This window comes from Balaenoptera physalus (genome assembly GCF_965194825.1).
Source record: "Balaenoptera physalus genome assembly, chromosome: 16".
NCBI lineage: Eukaryota > Metazoa > Chordata > Mammalia > Artiodactyla > Balaenopteridae > Balaenoptera > Balaenoptera physalus.
This window is the reverse complement of record NC_138898.1, coordinates 91,906,231-91,930,036: the sequence shown is the minus strand read 5'-3', so window position 1 is coordinate 91,930,036 and position 23,806 is coordinate 91,906,231. Positions and strand designations below refer to the sequence as shown.

At 57.8% G+C, this 23,806-nt stretch overlaps 2 protein-coding genes across 14 annotated transcripts in view; both read left to right on the top strand.

The window, feature by feature from the left end:
* LOC309645465 (uncharacterized protein) overlaps nucleotides 1–2,612 on the top strand; it is a gene marked incomplete at its 3' end in the record, with an annotated part of 69,047 nt that extends 66,435 nt beyond the window's left edge. The window contains exons 6-7 of one of the 4 annotated variants that reach the window (XR_014254900.1): nucleotides 2–1,002; nucleotides 1,350–2,612. Coding sequence is in view for 2 of the 4 variants with exons in the window: in XM_082430605.1 (XP_082286731.1) it covers nucleotides 2–149; nucleotides 835–845 (159 nt within the window). Of the gene's footprint in view, nucleotide 1 lies in introns of all 4 variants that reach the window. The other 3 variants (XM_082430606.1, XM_082430605.1, XR_014254899.1) reach the window with 3 other exon arrangements.
* A 4,528-nt stretch (nucleotides 2,613–7,140) lies between these two features.
* Nucleotides 7,141–23,806, top strand: part of ELFN1 (extracellular leucine rich repeat and fibronectin type III domain containing 1) — a 71,838-nt gene continuing 55,172 nt past the window's right edge. For 4 of the 10 annotated variants that reach the window (XM_082430567.1, XM_082430565.1, XM_082430558.1 and 1 more), the window contains exon 1: nucleotides 11,460–11,667. The gene's annotated coding sequence lies outside the window, so the exon portion shown is untranslated. Of the gene's footprint in view, nucleotides 7,531–9,393; nucleotides 10,614–10,801; nucleotides 10,987–11,415; nucleotides 11,668–23,806 lie in introns of those variants that run through there. The other 6 variants (XM_082430566.1, XM_082430560.1, XM_082430559.1 and 3 more) reach the window with 4 other exon arrangements.

Below are 23,806 nucleotides of genomic sequence, written 5' to 3'. Positions count from 1 at the left end.
GACGCAAGATGCCAACAAAGACGTGCATTTCTGCAACCTCTGGCTTCCAAGGAGGCGACATGGCCCCCATTTCCTCCGATCGGTGTGCAGCTGGAGAGATGGCCCTGAGGAGCAGGTGGGGAACACAGGTGCGAACAGAGGTCACGCAGGTGAGCCGGCGAGAGGCCGGAGCTGAGGCCACGGGGGAGCAACGCGGTGTCTGGAGGCTGGGAGGGTCTCTCTGCCTTCCTCGGACTGAGAAATGCCATGGGGGTGGTGCTGCGAGGCCTGCAGGCGCCCAGCCCCAGGACGGGGAAGAGCGGCTGTGGTGCGCGTACGACGCAGCGCCGCTCAGCGAAACAGCAGCCAGCGCACACCTCGGACGGGGTGGGAGGAACCAGACCCAGGGGGGGCATACTCTGTGGCCCCAAGTGTATGAAATTCCGGAAGAGAGTAAGCCAACCTACGGTGGAAAAAGTCGGAGCCAGGGTGGCGCGGGGGGCCGGGGCACGTGGGCATTTTTGGAGGGAATGTTCTGTCTCTCAGTGGGGGTTTGGGCTGCAGAGTACCCGTTAGAGCATTCGATGGCCCCCCCTGATGTTTCTACATTTCATTATCAAGTTTACTCCAAAGAATTTAAAAATCCATAACGAACATCGAACTCTAGCTTGTGCTGTGCGCGCTGCCTATTTAGGGGTGTCGTGTACGGACATCTGCAGCCGACTGGGAAAGTGGTAGATTCCTGCGGGCTGCAGAGAAAGGTGCCAAAGCAAGTGGAGCCAAACGTCTGCTGTGGGCGTTTGGGTGTCACTATAAAATTATTTCAACTCTTCTGTATGTTTGAAAATTTGCAAGATTACACGTGAAAGCCAATGAAAGAGCCCAGGTGCTGTAGACAAGCGGCTGGACCGTGGTAGCTGTTCACTGACCGTGTGTGTGACCTTGGACTAGTTTCTTGGACTCCTGGTGCCTCCGTGTCGCCATGGCATGAAAGAATTAACGAACGTCAAGTACTTACACACAGTAAGTACTGGTGTACAGTAGGTGCTTAAAAAGTGTGCCCTTTGTTGGTAGCAATTCCATTGTTGGTAATATTGAGTTATCAGGGCTCCTACGTGTGCTGTAGGCAGCCAGAGAGGCTGAGGGATAAGCCAAGGGTTTGCACTGAGTTCAAGAGTAAAGGGCCCCAAAGAGCCAAAACGATCTTGCAAATGAAGAACGAAGCAGAGGGCTCACGCGTCCCCCTGTCAGACTTCTACAGTGACCGGGACAGTGGTCTGGCAGAAGGATAGAGACATGTACACCGATGGGGTAGAACTGAGGGTGCAGAGATAAACCCTTGTATTTACGGTCACTTTATTTTTGACAAGGGGGCCAAGATGATTCAATGGAGAAAAAACAGTCTTTTCAACAGATGGTGCTGGGACCAACAACACGTGCAAAAGAATGAAATTGGATCCCTTTTTCACAGCATCTGAAAAATAACTCAGTGGATCAAAGACCTAAATGTAAGGGCTGAAACTATAAAACTCTTAGAAGAAAACATAGGAGTAAATCTTCACCTTAGGCAAAGGCTTCTTAGATACGACATCAAAAGCACAAGCAACGAAAAGAAAAAAAAAAAAAATTGGACTTCATCAAAATTAAAAACTTTTGTGCTGCAAACAATTCCAACAAGAAAGTGAAAAAACAACCTATAGAAAGGGAGAAAATATTTGCAAATTATGAATCTAATTAGGAGCTTGTGTCTAGAATATATAAAGAACTCTTACAACTCAATAATAAAAAGATAAATAGCCTCCTGGCCGTGGACAAGGATTCTAGTAGATATTTCTCCAAAAAAGATTTACAAAGGCCAAGAAGCTCATGAAAAGATGCTCAACATTATTAGCCATTGGGAAATGCAAATCAAAGCCACAATGAGATACCCTTTCACTCCCACTGGGATGGCCAGAATCAAATAGACAGATAAAAACAAGTGGTGGTGAGGGTGTGGAGAAATTGAAACATACACACTGCTGGTGGAAATATGAAATGTTGCATCCACTTTGGAAGCAGTTTGGGAATTCTTCAAAATGTTAAGCACAGAGTTACCATATGACCGGCAATTCCACTCCTTGGTATATACCCAAGAGAAATGAAAACATATGTTAATGTAAAAACTACGTAAACGTTCATAGCAGCATGTTCGTAGTATCCCCAAAGCGGAAACAACCCAAATGTCCATCAGCTAATGAATGGATAATAACATGTGGTCCATCCATACAATGGAATATTATCAGCCAATCAAAAGGAATGAAATTGTGACATATGCTACAACATATATGAATCTCAGCTTTGAAGCTCCTGCAGAAGTCTTCTGGGCAGGCGTTGGGCCAGCACTGTGGCACGGCAGTGGAAATGGGAAGAGAATGATTAATTCAAGATTCTACAGAGGCCCGTGTCAAAGGGTGCAGGCCTGGGTCCTCCCTTTCCTTTCCTCTCCACCTCTTGCCGTCTCTGTAGAAGTTGGAGAAGAGGGATCTGGGATTCTAAACCGCGTAGGCCAAGTATTTGTCAGAAAGAGAAGCAGTGGAGTAGGAAGAAGGGCATCTAAATTTTCACTGTAGACTTGCTGCCTACTAACCTTTGACTTGGGCAAGAAACTGCACTTCGTGGGCCTCAGCTTCCTTGCGGGTAAAATGATGCTGATTCAGACTAAGACAATACCACTAAGTGAAATTAGCCAGTCACAAAAGACCACATAGCATATGATTCCATTGATTTGAAATAGCCAGAATAATCAAATCTACAGAGACGGAAAGTAGGTTAGTGGCTACCTAGGGTTAGAGGTGGTGGTGGAGAATGGGGGTGACTGCGAACGGGTACTGGGGTTTCCTTTTGGGGTAAAAAATGCTCTAAAATTAGATGGTTGCACAACTCTGTGAATATACTAAAAACCATTGACTAGCACACTTGACATGGCCTGTAAATTATCCCTCAATAAATCTGTTAAAACAAAGGAGAGCCTTGGGTTCAAGTTCTGACTTGGCTCTCTGGGGCAAGTCTCTGTCATTCCAGGAACGAAGTTCAGTCTGATATGTAAAATGGGGCTGGAAAGATTTGCCTTCCTGGGTTATTGCAGGGACCAGATGAGATGACAGATATGAAACGATTTTTCATTTTAACTTCTGTATTTAAATTTATTACAAAAGGAAATGTATGCACATTGTACAAAATTCAAATGGCAGATGTGGGTACTCAGTGAGAAGTCTCATTTTCTGGGGCGATGGAAGTTTCAATATCTTGATTGGGGTGGTGATGACACAGATGTATACATTTGTCAAAACTCGTGGAACTGTACTCTTAAGAAGGGTGAATTTCATTGTCAGTAAATAATACATTAAAAAACATCTTTAAGTAAATCCGTCTCCTACCCTCTCTCCATGTCTCCTAGCCCTCCAATTTTGCTACAGTTTTGCACACACAAGCAAGTAAAATGTTATTTTGTTACACCCTTTTTGTACTCGTAAAAAAAAAAGTACTACATACACTGTTCCTCTCCTTGTTTGTTCCCCTGAAGACCATTCTGGGAGATAGACTCAGATCAGTCTGTGCTTATCCAGCTGCACGCGCCTCCATGTGGAAGTGTCCCAGCGCTCCACCGCCAGCCGATATTTAGGATGTTTCCAATCTGCTGCTATTACAAAGAGTGCCTTCAGTGAATAACCTTGAATGCAGTAATACATCATTTTTCACGTTTGTGAGCAGTCTCTGGAGGACAGATTCCTAGAAGTAAATGCTGGGCCAAAGGATATATGTATTTGTAATTTGGACATTGTTTCAGATGTTCCAAGAGTGCCTGCTTCCCTATACCATTGCAACATGGTGTGTCATTAAACTTTACTCTTTGCCCATTGGATGAATGAAAAATCATCTTTGAGAGTAATTTTAATTTTCATTTCTGTTGTTAAGTGTGAGACTGGGCACTTTTTGTATATATAAGTGTTATTTTTATTTCCTTTTCTGTTCATAATCTCTGCTCACTTTTTTCCCTCTTGGGTATTTTTTAAATTGATTTGTAAGAGCTCTTTACATATGGGGATATAGGATCTTTGGATATAAGTTGGACATATTGCTTCTTTTATGGCTTTTGGGTTTTATGGTGTTTGTTGTTGTTACTGTGAAGTTCTGGGCACAGGAAGAGACAGTCTCCATTTTTCTCTGGGTACCATCTCCCAGGATGGGGGTGGGGAGGGCTCTTCTCCACATTAATCCCAGCCACTTGTGTCCCTCTGCTCTTTCCCTGCATACCCTCAGGTGACTGACCTGCCTGGGTTGGTTCCTCCCAGCCAGGCCATCGTTAGAGGAGAGAGGAGCCATGACAGGGGTGCAGAGAAATGTGAGACCCTCATCTATTCTGAAACTGCACTCAGTCACCCCTCCTGTGCTGGTCGGGTATGTGGCACCTGGATTCAGAGGTGGGTCAGACTGTCCTGCTCTGCTGAGTTCACAGTCTGGTGGAAAATCCAATGTGGTGCGTGCTTGGCTGGGGGAATCTCAGAGTGTCCGGAGGAAAGTGGGGTGGGGGACACAGGCACGGGGGCGGGCCCTAGCAGCTGGGGAAGGTGGTGGCCCCATAGCCCCAGGCCCGAGGGCCCTCACTTCCTAGCTTGCCTCTCCCCAAAGAGCACTGGGGTGCATCCAGATATGGCAGTTGGTTTGTTACAATAAAAACAAGAATCTTGCTGACCCAGTTCCTGTAGAGTTCAATCCTGGCCTCCCTGTGAAGTGGGAGGTGTTAATAGTACTCATTTCTAGGGTGGCCGTGAGGATGAACTGAATTGATGCAAGCAGCAAGCACACGCTTGACACATGGAAGTGAATTTTATAATTCCATATGGGTGTGCGTGGGTGCACATGTGTTAGGTGTGGACTTGGGTGTATTTGATTTGGGGGTGCTAGGAGCAAGGTGCCAGGCTATACCAGCTACAGCTTAAGCTGGGCTTCTGTGAGGGTGGGGCAACCCGTTCCCGACCAGATAATGCCTCGCGGTGGGGTGGGCTGGTGGGTGAGGTTGCGGCTGCCTATAGACATGAGGTGTGTGGGTGTGGTGTGTCTACAACAGAGGCTGGGGGGGGATTCTCAGGAGGAGAGGAGTGTCTGAGAGACGAGAGAGGGAGAGAGAGGGAGAGAGAGGGAGAGAGAGGGAGAGAGAGGGAGAGGGAGGGAGAGAGAGGGAGGGATCTTGCCTCACAGCAGACGCACCAGAGAGAGAGCCCTCCGCCTTTATTTAGCCCAGAGAGAGACTGGGCTCCCTCCTCCCTCCGGCTCTGCCCTGGGGTCTCCCTTTCCCAGCCTGAGGCGGGTCTGGCCTTTCTGGGGGGCAGCAGCCAGGCTCTGCCCTCTTAGAGCAAACAAAGGCATACTTCCACGTCTCAGGATGCTGGAGCAGGAAAGGCCTGGGTATCCGGCAGCAGTGCTCCCCTAAGGCAGGAGCGCCGCTCCTGGCGAACCAGGTCACAGACTTGCAAGGCCCTGTCGAGTTGGCGAGAAAGTGGGAACGGGGGCTGTGAGCCGGCCTAGGCTACACAGGGGCAGTGCATCTCTAGTAGGGACCTTGGCAAGAGAGATCCCCCCCCAAGGCAGCCTCTGCCCCCACCTCTGGGTCCCAGGAGGTCTGAGCGCCCCTCAAGGACAGGACAGCCAGAAGGCAGTGGCTCCGACATTGACCGTCATCCTCTAGGCCCAAGGGTCCAGGGGAAAGGTGGTGGTCTATCCTCTATCCTGGCCCCCTTTGGGGTCTCGGCTCTCCCGCGGAGACGTCGAGTCTGGCGGAGGCGCGGGTGGGGTTGTGGGGAGCTGGAGGGCGGCAGCTGGCGCCGCAGGCTGGACGGAGTTTATGGGCTGCGGAGAGGCCGCTGGACCGGACCCCGAACCGGAACCCCGCGCGCCCATCCTCGGCCGGGCCAGCCTTTGGCCGCGCTGCTCGCAGCCTCAAGCGCCACTCCCACGCCTGTCCCGGCGCCTCCTCCCGGGGCGGTGGGGGCACCCCTCACCCTCCAGCAACCCCCTCCCCTATGCCGCGCGCGCCCCGCGGCGCGCAGGTCGACCCCGCCGTCTCTGTTTCCCTTCCCGGGCCGGGGCAGGACGCGGGGCAGGGGCGCAGCGCAGGGCGCGGCGCCCGGAGGGTCTCGCCCAGCGCCCGCCGGCGTCCCGGCTCCGGGGCTCCGACACAGCGGCTCAGGAAGCGGCGCGCAGGCCGTGCCGGGCGGAGGCGCTCTTGAGTCTGGTTTGGAATTCTCACCCAACACGCAAGCCGCAGGCTGGGCAGCGGCCGTGGGGAGCGGGAGCCGCCCCGGGAGGCGGTGTGGACGCTGGCTGTGGGCTCAGGGAGACCAGGGGGCTGCGGATTTAGAACCCTGTTTAGAGGCCGACCGAGAGATTTCAGTCCCCCGGGGGTTCGGGAGGCGAATGTAGGGGAAGGGGATCGGTGGGAGGAAAATCCGCTAAACCGAACCTTCCGGAATCTGAAGGAGCCTGGCTGATCCCACACACCCTCCTCTGCCCTCCCCCTAACCGAAATGGGGGGCGGGGCCGAGCAATGGGAGGGTTAGTGGGGGTCAGCGATCTGGGGGAGGGCAAGTCCTTTAGGGCGCGACCCCCCGCAGGTGCAGGGCCCTCCCCATCCCGGAAACGCGCGCCCCTGCGGGCCGAGCAATTGCACTCGCGGACGCGCGCGCCCACACACGGTCTGACTTCGGGTCAACTTTCACGCGGTTCCCGGGTGTGTGTGCACAAGGCAGTGCCCGCACGCGCGTGCACATCTCCGCCCCAGGGGCCCACCTCCCATCTCCACCCAGTGTCCCGACTCCTAGGCCTTCGGGGGCTTCTACTCTAACGTGGCCTGGGGCGGGGCGGGGGCGCGCAGGGCGAGCCGGAAGGAGGGGGCGAGGATGCCGCGGGGCTCCCCACGCCGCCCCCACAGCACGCGCCAACTTCCCCTCCCGCCTCACCCTCCGGACACCCCCGGTCCACCGACGTGAGGGATGGCCACCGCCGCGCGCCCCTCCGGCCGCCCCCGCCCGCGTCCCGTGCCCCTCCTCCAGCCCTCCCCGCTCGGGCTCCTCCACGAAACCTTCGATCACGCTCGGAAAGAATGTGCTACAACCTCGGCGCGGCCGCGGCCGCCACCACCGCGCCCGCGCCGGAGCCGGAGCCCGAGCCGGAGCCGCCGCTCCCCCGCCTGCCCGGTCGGCCCCGGGCTCGCCACGCGCTGTCCCCGCCGCCGCCCCGCGCTCGCCCCGCACTTGACGCAGTGAGCGCCGCAGCCCGGCTCCTGCCGGCTCCGCTTCTCTCCCCGTCGCAGGCCGAGCCCAGCCCGGAGGGCTCCGGGAGCGGCGGGCAGGGCGCTAGGGGGAGGAGATCTGTATGGAGCCAGCGAGGCCGGAGGAGGAAAAGCTGGAGGAAGGAGGGGAAGCCGCCGCCGCCGCCGCGCTCCGGGGACCTGGGCGCGCGCGCTCCTCTCGCCCGTGACCGTGCCTCCGGCCCCTGGCCCGCACCCCGGCCCAGGTAGGAAGGGGCGTGTAGAGGAGGGGGCTGTGCGGGGGCTGCGGCTCGGGGGTCGCTTCTACCGCAGCTGCAGGGCCAGCGAGTCCCAGCCCCTGGGGGAGGCAAGGAAGATGCTCTCCCGGGCGGCAGCGGGGGCGGGCGCGGGGTCCCCAGCGGTTCCCGCAGCCCGGGCCGCTCCAGTCCCCGCGCCCTGCCCTGAGCGTCCGCGCCGGGGCCGAGTCCCCCCGCCGGTGGGGCTTTGGTTGTGGCGCGTTGGGTCCGTCGGTCCTGGGCGCCCCCGCTCTCGGGTTCCGAGGCGGGCGCACTCGAAGTTAGCAGTCGCCGAGCCCCGGCTGGACAAACTTCCCTCCCCGAAGCCGCGGCCCGAAGGCCCGGGACTCCGGACCCCTCGGGCTAGGAGGGGCCGCGGGGACCCCGAAACTTTCCTGAGCGCTGTGAGCACGAAGGGCGGGATAGGCGGGGATCGAGGTGGGGAGGTGGTCTTGCCTGCGAGGGAGCAGTGGTAGCCGCGGCGCCCCAAGTTGACGCGGAGACTTCCCCCCATCTGGAGCCCCATCCTGTAGTCGAGGGCGGGCTGGGAGCGGACTGTGGGCGCCTAGCCTTCGCACAGCCAGCGTGGAGGGAGCATTGCTCCGCCCCCCGCCGCTGGAGCCCTTGGAGGGGGTGTTACAGGACACCCCCCCCCCCCCGGCAATCCGGTGGCCCGGCTCTGCCCGCCGCTGCCATGCTCGCGGGAAGGACCCGGCTCCAGGCTATTAATAGGCGCCTGTGACCCGCACCTGTCTCCGCCGGGGAAGCCGTGAAGCTGGGCTTGGCTGCGGGGTGTGGCGGGACCCCAGGCCCGGAGCTGCCCCCCCGACTCTCATGGTCCTCATCCTGTCGCTCTTCCCTCCACGCCCCCCCTGCTCTCCCCTCATTCTTTACTCTCCGGTCTCGGGGTGTCGCCCCCGCCCCCCAACTTTTTCTCTTCCCAAACTGCATGGTGTGGCCTGTGACCGCCCAGACCGGCGCGATTCTAGCACAGCCCTCAACCGAGCCCTCCTGCGCTGGGTGGGCGTGGGATCCCTGAGGCCGGACTGCCGCCGGCGAGCGGGAATTCCTGCCGAGCTCACACGGATGCGCGGCCCATTCACCCGGCCCATCTGAGCGGCGGGGGTAGTGCGGTGGTCGCCGCGAGCAGCCGACGGGGTTCTGGAGAGTGAAGGGGACCCGCGAAGCTCCTGAGAGGGTTTTGGGGTGTAGCTACAGCCTCACGTGCAGGGAGGAGGCGATGTCCTGGTGGCCGCCACTCCAGCGTCGCCTGAAGGCCCAGGAGGACTCCATTTCCTCCCCCCCCCGCCCCCGCTCCACCCACCCCCAACACTCAGACCGGAGCTTGAGTGGATTTGAGGATTTGGGGGACGGGGGATACGGGGTACTGGTTCCCGTCTCCCCGTCTGCAACACCCAGCCCCCAGGCAGCTGGGGGGGCGTCTTTGTCCCCAGGGCTGGCCGCGGGCCCCGCCCCCTCCCTCAACTCCGGGACCCCGACGCTCTCCAGCGCTCGCTGGCTGTGCTCCAGCGACCTCCGAGCCTCGGTGAGCTAGGATCCGCATCCTGCCCCCGCTCTGGGTCTCGGGGTGGGCTAGGGGGCGTGGAGCGCAGTATGTGGTCCCTGACAGATGTCCTCGCGGCGGCGCCGGCGTCTCTGTAACAGAATTAATGACTTACACGCAGGCCGCCAATCGGCGCGGCCACGGGGGAGGGGCGACCCAGCTGAGACTCAGCGGATGAGGTCGCAGCCCTAAGGTGCAGCCTCCGCTTGGGGTGGGGGGCTCAGTGGCCAGGACCCGGAGCCCCGCCTTCCACCCCACCTCCAATCCCCTGTGCCCCCAACTCTGCGATTTGCTCTCTGTGGGGCCGGCTCACGGATCCCCCGGGTGCCTGGACCCTCCCTGCCCCTCCCGTTGGCCTCGGAGCCCCTCCACAGAGCCCTAACCCTGGGCAGCCAATACTTGCCTGGGGGGTGGGGCAGTGCCGGTGAGAGCGCTCTGAGGCCTCTGGCCTTGGCTTCTATGCCTAAGAGATGGGCTCATAGCCCCTGGGCCTGGGGAGCAGCACGGGGTTGGGAGGTAACTCTAGGCAGGCCCTAGCTTGGTCCCTGGCATACCCCAGTGGCCCATCCCAAGCCAACCGGATCCTTCCTGAGCCGGAGCTGCCTGGCCAGCGTAGCCCTGGGGGAACCAGCCAGAAACGGGAGTCAGTCACCTCTGGCAGAGGCTTGCCTGGGAAAGAATGCACTGGCGCCTCGGCTCCCATGCATTCCCTGCACAGGGCTGGTGAGGCCAGAGGCTTGCAGGTTGATTTCTGGACCTTCCAGGAGTGACCAGTGTCACCGCTGGGGGAGGACCAGTTTCTCCCCAGTCCCAGCCGCAGCTGGGGAGGGCCTCTCAGACAACAGGGAGGAGAAGGGAGCCCTTTCACCAGCCCCTCCGTTCCCTGGTCCCCAGGCCTGGCACATCTGAGGCTTGCAGTATATCCATCTGGTGATAGCCAGGGCCTGCCCTCGGCCTGGGGCCTGCTGGGACAAGGGTCCAGGTAGGAGGCAGCCCAAGGAGAAAGGCTGCAGCTCAGATGCCCCACGTGGCCCCGCTGCCTTCTTCCCTGTGCCTCAGCCTGACCCCTGGAGCTGTGATACGTTTCTGGACATACTGCCCCCCCCAGTACATAACCACGGGGCACCCTTGCTTTTGTCCTAGTACCCCCTTTATGGCTCTGCACCCCCCTCACAAGGGAGCCCCACCGGGCAGGCAGGAGGGGGCCACAAAGCACTAAACTCCTAAATTCCCACCTGGCAGAGGGAGGGCAGCGTAGAGCCCACTCCCCACTTCCTGGCTGACCTTCCGTGCCCAGGTGGTGCAGGGCGAGAGGGATCTGCCCGTCCCTACAGGAGTCGCTGGTGCTGTGGGCGTTCATTCACATTCTCTCTCCGGTCCCCACACACTATAGGATTTATCTTGATTTGCTGCCTTTGAATTGAGTCAACTCTTTTGTATGCTCGGTGAATTGCCCAGCTGCTGGCGGGGAGCGGAGAGCGTGCCGGGGGTACTGAGGCCGGGAATCAGAGGCGGGCGGGGGACAGGAAGCGGGGAGGGGGCTGCGGGCGCCGGCGGGGACGGGCCAGGCTGCGCGGGGACACGAGCGGCCCGAGGTGCGGGCCGGGCAGCCCACCCGGGCGGCCGGGGGGCACGGCCGAGGCCTGCCCGGCCCCAGCGAGGAGCCCCGAGGGGCCGGGAGGCTCAGTCCTGGGGGCGAAGCTGCCCTTCGGGCTCTGCTCCGGACCTGCTGTGTGACGTGGGGCAAGCCTCTGGGCCTCTCTGTAACTTGCGGAAAGGGGGCTTCCGCACGCGCAGGTTGTGAGGGTCAAACTAAGAGGGAAGAGTGTGCCGAGCCCCTCGGAGTTTTCCCAGAGGTTGGGGTGAGTGAGGGAAGGAAGGGGGGCCAGGGCTGAGGAGAGGGTGCCAGCCGTACCTGTCCGCACCCCGCCCCCCTAGCTCTCTGCCCCCGGACCCCTACCTTCTCCTAGGTGGGCCGGACAGCCGGGCCGAATCGGATCCTGAGAACGCCTGGTCTTTGCTTAAAGGGGAGGGGTCGTGGGTGGCTCTTCCGGGCCACAGCTGTTGCGCGCTCCCCTACCCGGAGGGCGGCCCCGCCCCCACTCGGACGTGGGTGGAGGGGCTGGAGAGGGGCCGAGAGGAAACCCTCCTGCGCTTTCCAGTACCTCCCCCTCCCGCTGCCCTCCCCCTCCCCCTCCCCCTCCCCCTCCGCTCGGCGGCCGGAGGGAAGGAGCGCGGCAGAGGAGGCCGGGCGAGCGGAGGGGGTGCTGGAGGGAGGGGGGAAGGGGGAGGGCGCGAGACTCCGAGCCGGACTCGCGCAGGGAGGAAGAGGGGGTGGGAGGGAGCGCGCAGGGGAGGGGGGAGCGCAGGGGAGGTGCGCGAACACCAGCCCCGCTGCCCGCGAGGCGAGGGGCGGGGCGGCGCGCGCGGATCGATGGGCGAAGCTGGGGAGGAATTTCAATCCCCGGAGCGAAGTTAGAGCTTGAAGGACGGCGGCGGCGGCGGCGGCGGGCGCAGCCCCGGAGCGGCGGCCGGGCGAGCAGGTAAGTGCGGAGCCCGCGGAGCCCGAGTCCACGCGGGACTGGGGCCGAGCCTGGGCGCGCGGGAGTCCAGCCACTCCCGGGGGCGGCGCGGCGGGCGCCGCACCTCGCGCCCCCGGCGCGCTCTCCCTGCGCCCCCGGCCCTAGTGCGCCCGGGCCCAGCGCGCCCTCCGAGCGCAGCGGGCAAAGTTGGAGGAACTTGGCGGCGGCGGCGGAGTGGGCGCTCGGCTCAGCCGGGGAGAGCGGGGTCCTGGATAGGGGTACCGCTGGCGCCCCCGGATCGCCCCTGCCCCTCGCACAGCTACTTCTCGCTAGGACCTGCCCCTTCCCCAGCACCTCTCTGCCCTCGTCGCTCCCTCGTCGGTCCGCAACCCACCCTCGCCCAGAGCGGCTGCTCCCTGCGGTCGACCCGGCGCAGCCCTTGCCCTTCCCCTTCCCCAAACCTCCTCGGCCCAGGGTCCCTGACCCCCGTCGGTGCCGGTGTCACCATTCCTGCCCTGTCTGCCCGCTCTCCGACGTTGCGCGCCTCCTCACTAGGCACCCCGGGACGGTCCAGCTTTACTCGGGGGAGGGGCCGCATTCTGCGATCGGGGAGCCAAAGCCCTGGCGTGGGGGTGGGGGCGGGGGCCTTGGCTCAGAACCTGGAGGATGTTCTCCACCCCTCCCCCACCTCGGACCCGTTCTCATTGTCATCCCTTGGGGGAGGGGTGCTGAGCCTCCTTGCCCCAACCTGCCTCTAAGGACACAGGTCCCCCCCTTCCATCCTGTAAAATCCGCAGGTCACCTGCTTGCTGCTCAGGGTGGGGCCCCTTGCAGGTGTTCCCCCTCCAAAACAGACCGACAGCCTCTGGCATCAAAACCAGACTCTTGCCGGCATCAGCTGTGTGACCTTGGGGCAGGTAAACCTCTCAGAGCCTCAGTTTCCAAAGCTGTAAAATGGGGGTACAATGAAAATGTGTACCTTGTGGAAGGAACACCACAGGGAAGGCTTAGCACAGGCAGGGACCCTGGAGGCCTCTCCTCTAGGCTTGGGGAGATCAAGCCAGGTTTGCGGCCCCAGCAGAGACTCAGGTGTGAGCCGTCTTCTCTTCTGCGTGCCCATCTTGGAGCCCTTGCTTGGATGCAGCTGGGTCTGCCTCTTTCCCTCTCTATTGGGCTGGGGGCTGGGAAGAAAGAATTAACAAGATCTAAGATCTGAGGAGCCTTGGGGGCAGGAGCTTTCGAAGGCTGCAGGGCGAGGGGGGGATATAAAGGTAGCCTTCCCCAGTCTCCTCTCTCTCTCTGGGGCTGTCTCCGGTGAGGGCCCAGCCCCAGAGAAAAGGAGCAAACGGGGCTTATGTTGGTTTGAAGCCACAAATAGTCTCATGTTTCCTGCCCAGCCAGCTCCCTGGCCTGCACCCTGGGTCGTTGCAGCTTTCAACTTTTAATTGAACGAGCAATGGGGGACACACTCCCAACCTCATCTCAGGTCTGCATCCTGCTTCATCAGAAGAGGCACACTCAGAGGCAGAGGGACAAATTCCAGATGGCCCGTGCGTCAGAGGGAATGCCCACCTGCTCTCTGGATTTGGGGGTTGGAGCCGGGCCAGGACCCCAGCACTTTGGTGCCTCACTTTCCTGGGCTCTTGTTAAGGGAGGGCTGAACACCCCCTGGTCTCTGGGTCAGGAAGGTTGGGGGGTCAGACAGTCGGATCCTCTCGGACCCTCTCCTGCCAGCAGCTGTTCAGTTCCCCTGGCCACGGCAGCAGGCCGGCTGCCCATGTATCATTTAGGATGATATAGCAGCCACAAGCCTGGAGTCCTGACTAGGAAAAGCAGGGATGGGCATCTTATCCTGAGACCTGGCAGACATGGGCGGTGGGCAAGGGATGTGGTGGGCACGTGTACCTGGGCCGGGGGATGAGAAAGACTGATGTCCCTTCCCCAGAGCCCCACAGGAGTCCCTCTGGAAAGCTCAGCAGTTCTTCAAAGTGCCTTTCGAAGCTGACGCCCCCACCTGAGCTGGGGGGAGGCTGCTGCTCCCCCAACTCCCTACCCCCCCAAAAAATAGAACAAAACAGGTGGCCGGGGCCTCCAGGAGAAACTTGGACCCAGCAGCCCCTCTCTTAGACCCTGGGAATTTGAATCTAAATGTCTGCTTGTCAACATCACCTGCTCCAAGAGAGAAATTAGTAGGGCCAGAATTCTGACAGTGACTTGGATCTCAGCAGGGTGACATGCGAGTGCCTGCCTGGTCCCACGTCTGTGTGCGTCTCTAAGACACACACACACCCCAGCTCTAGATTTCAGTGGGATTTTCTAAACACTCAGGAAACTCCTCAGATCCCTTGGGTCAGAGCCCCTACCCCTACCCCTACCCTGCAGACCCCATCCCCTTAGAGGCCCAGAGCCCATTAGCAGAGGACCCTGTTTCTGAGGACGCGTAGCCGCGGGAGAGATTTACGAGCAGAGGTGCTTGGACTGGGGTGTTCATATATCTCCGCAGGAAACAAACAGGCAGACCCCGTGGATGCCTGGGCTGGTGGTGAATACCCATGGCGGGAGGGCGCAGGATGAAAGATGCTGGTGACTGACAGGCAGGAGATAGATCTCCAGGGCCGGGTGATGGGGCCATAAATTTCCAGGCGTGAACCTGGAGCAGATGGTGGCATTGCTGCGCCGTGGACACTGGATACATTTGTCATCTTTCCAGCATCCCCCCTCATGCCCCCCGCATCGCCCTTCCCTTTTTGTCTCCCGTCGTGGATTCCGATTTCTTTCAGCAGAAGCTCGGGTATCACCTGGCTCTGGGCAGGGCTCTTCTGGGGGGGTTGATGGTGAAGCTTGTGCAGGGGGCTGGAGCCCTGAGCGGGAAGGGGCTTTGGTACCGTCCATCCCAGGACCCACTGTACAGATGGGGGGACCGAGAGAATGAGGCCGGAGTGGGGTGGGGTGCTGTCTGGGGATGCGCAGTGAGTGGCAGCAGAGGGTGGCGGAGGGGCTCCTGTGCCCCTGCTGTGTTGCTTCAGTTCTGGTATTTGAGCAGGGCAGGCCGGCCTCGGACACTGCCGGGTACCCTGTGTCAGTGGGCGACTCCGTAGGTGAGCAGGAAGTGGGGCGGCGGGGGTGGACACTCAGCTCCTCTTTCTGGCCTGCCTGCCTGCATGTGGCCGGCTGAGACCTGGCTTTGCCGAGCTCTCCGGGGGAGGGGAGGGGAAGGGGGAGGGGGAAGGGTGGGGTTGGAGAGACCACCTGGGGCCCAGCAGCCACATGGGGGCAGGAACCGAGGCTCTTGGCCCTCTGAGCTGGAGGGTCCCAAAGGTTATCCAGCAGACATGTTGAGGGTCCACTGCGTGCACTACTGGGGTCTGGGGATGAGACTGTGTTGAGGCCCCGACAGTGGGGGGGGCTTGTGTCTGGACTGGGGAGACAGCCGATAAACATGGACACACAAGTACATGTACACCATCCTTCCCAGTGGAGGTCAGCCTGTCCGGCCCCATCTTTCAGAAGGGTCCAGCATCGCCCAAGGTCACACGGCAAGCACGTCATGAGGCTGAGGCTGGAATCCTCCTGGGAGCCAGGCCTAGGCTGGCCTCGGGCTTGGAGGCGAAGCTAGAACAGAGGCTGGGGGCAGCGGGGGGCCCCAGAAGGGCCCGATAGCCTCCTTAGGGGGTCAGGAGGGGGCTGCGTGCTCTGGGCCCTGGGGACTGAGGAAGAGCTGTGGGGAAACTGAGTCACCAAGGCTGGCCTGGTGTCTGAGCACTGGGCCCCGCCTGCCCCCAGGCCTCTCCTGACGGCGCCCGCCACCCCCCCTGCAGCCGAGACTCCTGGGCTGTTCCGTGCTGGGAGACCTCGAGTCTCTGACTCAGCCCTGCTGGGGCACCTCCCTTCCTGTCCCAACAGAGAGCCTTAGTTCCTAAGAATTTGTGGCCAGTCTGGCCCTCGGGGTTCCCCACCCCGTGAGTGGGCCCCAGCTCCTCCTTGGGGGGCTGCTCTGTCCCAAGCTTGGGGGCTCCCAGAGGAGGGGGTCTGGTGGGCCCTTAAGCATGTAGGTGATCTGGGAGGAGCCGGCCACCCAGATCAGCAGCAGGGGCCCGGAGCCGCAGAAGCCGAGGTGCTGACCAGCCGCGGGCGATGAGGAGGGAGGGGCGTGGCCTGCGAGCACCCAGCAGCCCCTCCCAGCCGTCACTGTGGGGCCATTGAACTTGGCGGAGCCTCTGACTCAACCCCTCCATTAAACAGATTGGGAAACTGAGGACCAGACAGGACAGTGGCAGCAAGCCAGGCTCAGCCCTGCTCCCACGCTCTGCCGGCCCCGCCTTGGAGAGAGCAGGGGGTCTTTTTAGACCCCCCTTGCCTGGCAGATGGGGCCCCAGAGGCCCCGCCCTCAGCTCTCCAGCCTCGGGGGAGGGTGCGCGTGCAGTGGACCAGGCACGCTCTGCCCTGCTGCCTCTGGGCCCACGTTGGCCCTGCCCCTCTTTAACGCTGTCCCCCACCCCCAAGCACAACACTCTGCTGTCCTCCCGCTCCGGCGGCTACTTCCGTAGAAGAGCCGGTTGGATGACAAGCATCTACGAAGCCCCCGCTGTGTTGAGCGCTGTCCAGCAGAGCTGGAGAGGTGGGCGGCATGACAGAGGGCCCGGGGTCTGGCCCCGAGAGTGGGCCGCTGCACCCCTGCCTCGGGATGCGGTCGGGCCCGGTCGGAGTCCTGCCTCGGGCTGGGAACCCGGGGAGACAATGGACGGCCGAGGCTCCCTCGTGTTTGCTGACAGACCCTGGTTTATTTTCGGCAGGACCGAGCCGGGCACCTCTTCCTCCTTGGCTCCCGGTAGCTGAATAAATGTAGACACAGACCCGGGGGCTGGCCTCTTTGCCCGTGGGGATGGGGGTGGGCTGGGCTGGCCTCAGGGGTGGGGGACCAAGAGCCCTGTCTAGAAGGGGGCTTTCTAGATCCTTTTCGCACACAGTAGGCGCTGCAGAGAGAAGGCTTACAGAGCGTGCAGTGAGGAAGTGCCACTGGTCCTGTGTTGTCAGGACAGAGCCTGGAGGACTTCCTGGGAGGGGCAGCGTGGACACCAGAGCTGCCCTCTGCACCCACCCCCCCAGGCTTCCATGCTGCCCTGGAAACCCGAGGGCCAGGGGATGTGCTTCCTGAGCCTGTGTTTCCTGTTCCTGGCCTCTGCCATCCCCACTGAGGTGTCTCCCCTACCTCTGATAGCCCTACAGAAGTTCCTGGAAGGGCCCAGCTGCAGTTCAGGGGTAGCTCAGTATCTGCTCTGCCTCTGGCTGGCCATGCGAGCTGGTGGCTAGCTGCCTTTCTGCCTGTGCCTCTGTGCTTTCATCTTTCAAATGGGTCTAGAGCACACGCCCTCCCAGGGTATTGGGGCTGGAAGCAGAGTCCAGGGGCCCGATGCATGGTCCCCGGTCAGGAGGCCCAGGCTGTGGGGTGGGTCCCTTCTCCTCGCTGAGACTGTTTTCTCCTCTGTAAGGTGAGGCCTGGGGTACGTGGCCAGCTGTGGTGAGTCTGAATTGGTGATACAAGTTCTGTGAAAGGCAGAGTTGCCGCTGATTCTCATGGAATCCTTGGGCCTTTGGTTTTGTCCTGTGGGACCCTCACTCAGGCCTGTGGACCCGCTTCCTCTGGCTGCACAAGCCTTGGCCCTCCTGTTCCTTTGCACTTTGCTGTGCCAAGAGGCATGGAAAGAGGGAGCCGGGAGGAGGACAGCAAGTGCAGAGGCCCTGAAGTAGCGAGCGCCAGGCTTGCGCGTTGGAGGAGGGATAAGGCCCACCTCCGGAGGTGCGAGGTCAGAGGGAGACAGAGCCCATCGTGCCTGGGCTGCGAGGGCGTCGGAGTTCTTGGGAAGAGGTGGATCTCATTCTGTCTGCCTTGGGAAGCTTTTGGGGAGTTTGAGCAGGTAAGGGAGGCAGTTGGCTTCCATGTTGGAAAGGTCCCTCTGGCTGGAGGGGAGGGGAGGGGTCTTAGGGGCATGCGTGGGAAGGAGCCTCCCGGTTAGGAGTGTAGCCAACATCTGGGTGAGACGGGGCAGCCCGTAGCAGGCTGACGGCGCTGGCGAGGGACAGACAGGGAGGCCGGCGCCATCTGTTTTGACATCGCTTTAAAAATTGGAGCTGTGTTCCTGTAGAGAAAAACATTCCTAAAGCAAAACCCCTATTCCCGTTTATATCGAAATGAAGGATGCATTTGTATAGAGACTGGGATTGCGTTAAGTAAATCCTGTTTTCCCCGACATCCATTAACGTTTCAGAGATGTCTTTCCAAAGGGAGAGGAACCCCCCCCCTCAAAAAACGGGTGGGTGTGAAACCAGGGGGTGACTTGGAGCCGACCCTGGGGGTGCCGGGTGAAAGTGGCGCTCGGGTTGTTTCCCCAGGCGGCTGGCAGGCGCCTCCTTTCAGAGACGCACTTGTCAGGTCTTGGTGTGCATGTGCGTGTGTGTGTGTGTGCGCCCAAGTGTGTGAGTGCGTGTGTGTGCGTGTGCATGCCTCCCAGGGACGCTGCTCCTTTGTCCTCTCGGGCACCAGAGCAAACAGCAGATGTGGTCTCACGAGTTACGTTGCCCGATGAAGGGCGAGTTCCGATCTCAGATTCCTGTCTGAGGGTTGAAGTTCTGTAAAATGAATTTCTCGCCTGCTTTTTTTTTTTTTGGCAAATTCAGTAGAGCGGACTGAGGTTTTAAAAGCAAGGGGCATGTAGAGTTCCCAGGGGCCCCCGGTGGCCCCCACGTGGGCCTGGAGCTGGCCGGCTCTGCGTCCTGGGGGAGAGGCCAGGGCAGGGACGAGACTGCGTTGGGTTTATTTTGGCGTCCCCACAGAGCAGGAACAGGCTAGATCTGAAGGACGTGATTCACCAGAGACAGCTTTTTAGAAAAACATCTCTCCAGAAATCCAGAGGTGCACCCCCGGCCCCCAGCCTCACCCACACGTTGGGGCGGAGACGCCCCAGCCTGGGCAGCTGTACCCAAGCCCCGAGGACACGTGGCTGACACACCCTCGACCTGACCAGCCCCCACACACAACCACAGGGTCTTATGCCCACACAGCCCACTCTGGATGCACAGGTGCAGCCTCTGACACGCACGTGTGCCCGCGGAGCACGCGTCATACGTGTGCACTGACACGCAGGCTCCCATCTTCCGGTGCGCGTCCAGACACGCCCGGGGCTTCCACTGGGCCAGGTGCGCCAGCGCCTCTGCAGTGTCCTGGACCGCGCGCGCCTGCACGGCTGCGCCAGCCCGCGCTCCGTTCGGGGTGGCCTGTGCATGCTGACACACAGGGCAGCTGTGCTTCTGTTCCTCTCCGGGGTCTGGGGTTGGGAGGAGCAGTCCTGGGGGCAGTGTGTGTGGGTGGGCACCCCTCCCAGAGCCCCGCCCCACCCCTGGCCGGGGGACCTTTGCTGTGCCAGGTGCTGCGGCCGTGCCCTTCCTTGTGGGGTCCTTGGGAAGCCAAGGGCCTGGGAGGGCGGGTAAGGGGGAGGTGCTGACCACTGGGGAGGGCACGTCTCCAGGCCGTGCAGGGGTGTCTCGTGAGTGTAGACCGTGGAACCTCAGCCGCCCCGGCCAGGGCTGGGGCCACATCGCTGAGGGGCCCCCAGGTCGTCTGGTATGGGCTCTGCAGAAGGTAACAGGCCGTGGGGAAGCCTGGGTCCTCGGTGACACCTGCACCTCCCAGAGTTGCATGGCCACAAGGTCGTAGGAGCCAGATTCCGGTCCTTTCAGGTCAGAAGCCCTTCCATCTCCCACCTTCCTCTTGGGAAATGTCTGGAAGTTCTAAATTCAAGGAGAAAACCCCCATTTCTTGGGGCCAGGAGGTGGGAGATGTGGGTACTTGGCAGGAAGGACGAAGGCGGGCGATGTTTCACACCCAGAGCATTAGGGCTGGTCCAGCTCCCTCCTTCCGAAAGGGGACACTGAGGCTGGAGGGGCAGGACCTGACCCCTGGGGGCTCGGCCCCCACTCTCTGGCTTCCTCAGCCTCGCAGGGAAGGCGCCCGAGCCTCGTGGGGCACAGCCCCTCCGCCAGACGGGACCCCTGGCTCCTCTTCAGCCGCCTGCCACGAGCCTGGCCTCGGGAGGTTCCAGAACCGCAGAGCTCAGCGCCTGTTTGGGCGCGATGATCCCGACCCTGCCTGGCCCCATGCCCGGTGTGGCGGCCCCAGCACCACTGGGGAGTCTCCCACAGCCGGGGAGGGAGGTGATTGGGCCCAGGCTCGCAGCTCACAGGTGCCAGAACCCAGATCCTTCCGTCTCTGACACCCCCTCGCTCCACCCCGTCCCAGCAGCCCCTCTGCCCATTTTACAGATGGGAGAGCTGAGCCTCAGAGTGGAAGGCAGCACGGGGGAACTGACTGTTGACGGCTCTGGGCCCTTGGCTGCGGAGGCACTGGGGCCTGCCCCGAGCTGGGGGTCTGGGGGAACCCACCTGGCTGGGTGGAGGATGAGGGGCTTGTGGGGTCCAGGCTGCCCAGGTACAGCCCCCTGCTCCCTTTCGCTTCCTGCCCAGGGTTCTGTGTGTGCAGAAAGGTACCCCGAGGTCATGGGAGGGGGTCCTCCTGTTTGAGTGAAATCTCAGAACGGCAAAGAGCCTGACGGCCTTGGGGGCTGGTAAGTTATCCTGAAGACGGTTCTTGCCTTTGGGATAAGGCTGGTCGCCTAGGTGAGGGCGTCCAGTGGAGGTCCTGGGAAGTGAGTTCAGAGCGCACTGGCCTGCTTGTTCTTTCCCGTTCCCCGCTTTCTGGACGTACCGTGACCGCGTAACCACGTTTCCAAGCCACTGGGAAGGGACTGCTCAGTGGCTTCTGCACATTTACAGATGTGCACAGCCATGGCCACAGGCGAGTTTCAGACCCTTCCCATGGCCCTGGAAGGTTCCCCACGTCCTGTCCAGAGGTGGGTGGTCCCCGCTCCCCCCAGGCACTGGTCTGCGCTCTGTCTCTCTAGGTTTTCTTTTCTAGGCATTTGGAATCAGGTTCCCACAGCGATATGCGAGGGTCGGCCCCACATTCCCACAAGGCTTGGTGATGTCGGTCTTTTTTATTACAGACGCTCAGGCTGGTGAGCTGTGGTATCTCACTGTGGTTTTGCTTTCATTTTCCTAACGACCAGTGAAGTTGGACATTTTTCTCATGTGTTCATCAGCATTCATATTTTGTTTTTGACAAAATGTCTGTCTAAATCTTTTGCCCATTTTAATGTGTTTATTTGTCTTGCTGAGTTTCAAAGTTATTCAAAATTGTTGTGAGAGTTCTTTATACTTTCTGGATATAAGTCCTTTATCAGAAGTATGATTTGCAAATATCTTCTCCTGGTCTGTATCTTGTCTTTAATTTTCTTCATGGTGTCTTTTGGAGCACAGAAGTTTTTACTTATAATGAAGTGTGATTTACCAATTTTTTTCTTTTAGGAGTCGTATTATTAGTGCTATATTTAAGAATTCTTTGCCTAATCCAAGGTCACAAAGATTTCCTCTGTGTTTTCTTCTAGGAGTTTATTGTTTTAGCTCTTTCTAGGTTTATGGCCCATTTTAAGTTAATGTTTGTAAATGCCGTGTATGGGTCTAAGTTCATTTTTTTGGTATATGGGTATCCGATTGCCCCAGCACCATTTTTTGAAGAGACTATATTTTCTGCGTTAAGTTCTCTTGGGATCACAAATATAAGGGTTTGCTTCTGGACTCTCAATTCTGTTTCGCAGATGGATGTGCCTATTCTTTTGCCAGTACCACATTGTCTTGATTACTGTAGGTTTGTGGCACGTTTGGAAAGTAGGTAGTGTAAGTCCTCTAAATTTGTTTTTCTTTTAAAAATATTTTTGGCTATTCTGAGTCCTTTACATTTCTATGTAAATTTTAGAATCAGCTTGTCAATTAAAAAAAAAGCTTGCTGGAATTGTGATGGGTTTGTTTAATTTATAGACCAATTTGGAAATATTAAGTCTTCCTATCCATGAACATGGACTGTCTGTCCATCAAGTTAGACCTTTATTTTCTCTAAGCAATTTTTTGTTGTTTTCAGTGTGCAAGTCTTGCTAATTAAATTTTTTTTGTTAAATTTATTTCTAAGTTTTTTTGATGCTATTGTGAATGGAATTATTTTTTTAATTTCATTTTCAGGTTGTTTGTTGCTAGTACGCAGGAATAAAGTTGAGTTTTCTATATTGATCTTTTATTCTGTGACCTTGCTGAATTTAGTTATTAGCTAGTTCCAGCAGACTTTTGTGGATTCCTTAGGGGTTTCTACATACAGGATCATGTCATCTGCAAATAAGGGGAGTTTTACATCTTCCTTTTCAAACTGGATACCTTTTATTATTTTTCTTGCCTATTGCACTGACCAGAACCCCAGAATAATGCTGAATGGCAGAGGTGCTTCATCCCTGATCTTAGAGGAAAAGCATTCAGTCTCTCACCATTAACTATGGTGTTACCCGTGGCTTTCCTAGATGGTCTTTATCAGCTTGAGAAGTTCCTTTGTATTCCCGGTTTGTTGAGCATGGTTTTTTTTTTTGTTTTTTTTTTTAAATAAATTTATTTTATTTATTTATTTTTGACTGCGTTGGGTTTTCATTGCCGTGCACGGGCTTTCTCTAGTTGCAGTGAGCGGGGGCTACTCTTCGTTGCGGTGCGCGGGCTTCACATTGCGGTGGCTTCTCTTGTTGCAGAGCACAGGCTCTAGGCGCTTGGGCTTCAGTAGTTGTGGCATGCAGGTTTCAGTAGTTGTGGCTTGCGGGCTCTAGAGTTCAGGCTCAGTAGTTGTGGCACATGGACTTGTTGCTCCACGGCATGTGGGATCTTCCTGGACCAGGGCTCGAACCCGTGTCCCCTGCATTGACAGGCGGATTCTTAACCACTGCACCACCAGGGAAGTCCCGAGCATGTTTTTTTTAAAATTTATTTATTGTATTTATTTATTTTTGGCTGTGTTGGGTCTTCGTTGCTGCGCGTGGGCTTTCTCTAGTTGCAGAGAGTGGGGGCTACTCTTCATTGTGGTGCGCAGGCTTCTCATTGTGGTGGCTTCTCTTGTTGCAGAGCACGGGTTCTAGGCGCATGGGCTTCAGTAGTTGTGGCACGTGGGCTCTAGAGCGCAGGCTCAGCAGTTGTGGTGCACGGGCTTAGTTGCTCCACAGCATGTGGGATCCTCCCGGACCAGGGCTCGAACCCATGTCCCCTGTGTTGGCAGGCAGACTCTCCACCACTGTGCCACCAGGGGAGCCCTTATTGAGCATTTTTATCATGAATGAGTGTTGGATGTGGTCAGATGCTTTTTCTGCATCTACTAAAATGATCGTGTGGCTTTTGTCCTTTTATCTTACTAGTATGACTTTAGTTGATTTTCAGATGCTAAACTAGGCTTGCATTCCTGGGATGAATGCCACCTGTACCATCCTTTTTCTTTGTTGCTGGATTTGGTTTGCTAATATTTTGTGAAGGATTTTTGCAGCAGTGTTGATGAGATATATGGGTCTGTTATTTTCTTATGATGTCTTTGTCTGGTTTTGGTATCAGGGAAAAAAATACTGGTCTCATAGAATGAGTGGGGAAGTTTTTCTCCTCTTTTTTTCTGAAAGAATTTGTGAAGGTTCAATATGATTTTTAAAAAATAATTGACAGAATTTACCACTAATGCCACCAGGGCTTGGGCTCTTCTTTGTGGGAATATTTTAAATTAATCATTCATTTTTAAGAAATGGCTATAAGTTCAGATTTTCTATTGCTTCTTGAATCAGTTTTGTTAATTTGTGTCTTTCTACGAATTTGTCCACTTCATCTAAGTTGTGTAGTTTGTTGGCATAAAGTTGTTCATAATATTCCTTTATACTCCCTTTGATTTCTGTAGGATTGGTAGTGATGTTTTCTCTTTAATAATAATATCATCTTCTGGTAAGAAGAATTTTGGTAATTTGTGTCTTCTCATTTTTTTCCTTAGTCTAGCTAAAGGTTTTGTCAATTTTGTTAATCTTTTCAGGTAACTGAATTTTGACTTTCATTGATTATTTTCTGTTTTTTCGTCAGTCTTAGTTCTTTTTTTTCCTTGTAGCAATTTTTTTCAGATTCCACATATATGCGTTAATATACAATATTTGTTTTTCTCTTTCATGAGTCTTAGTTCTAATTTTTATTATTTCCTTTATTCTACTTGCTTTGGCTT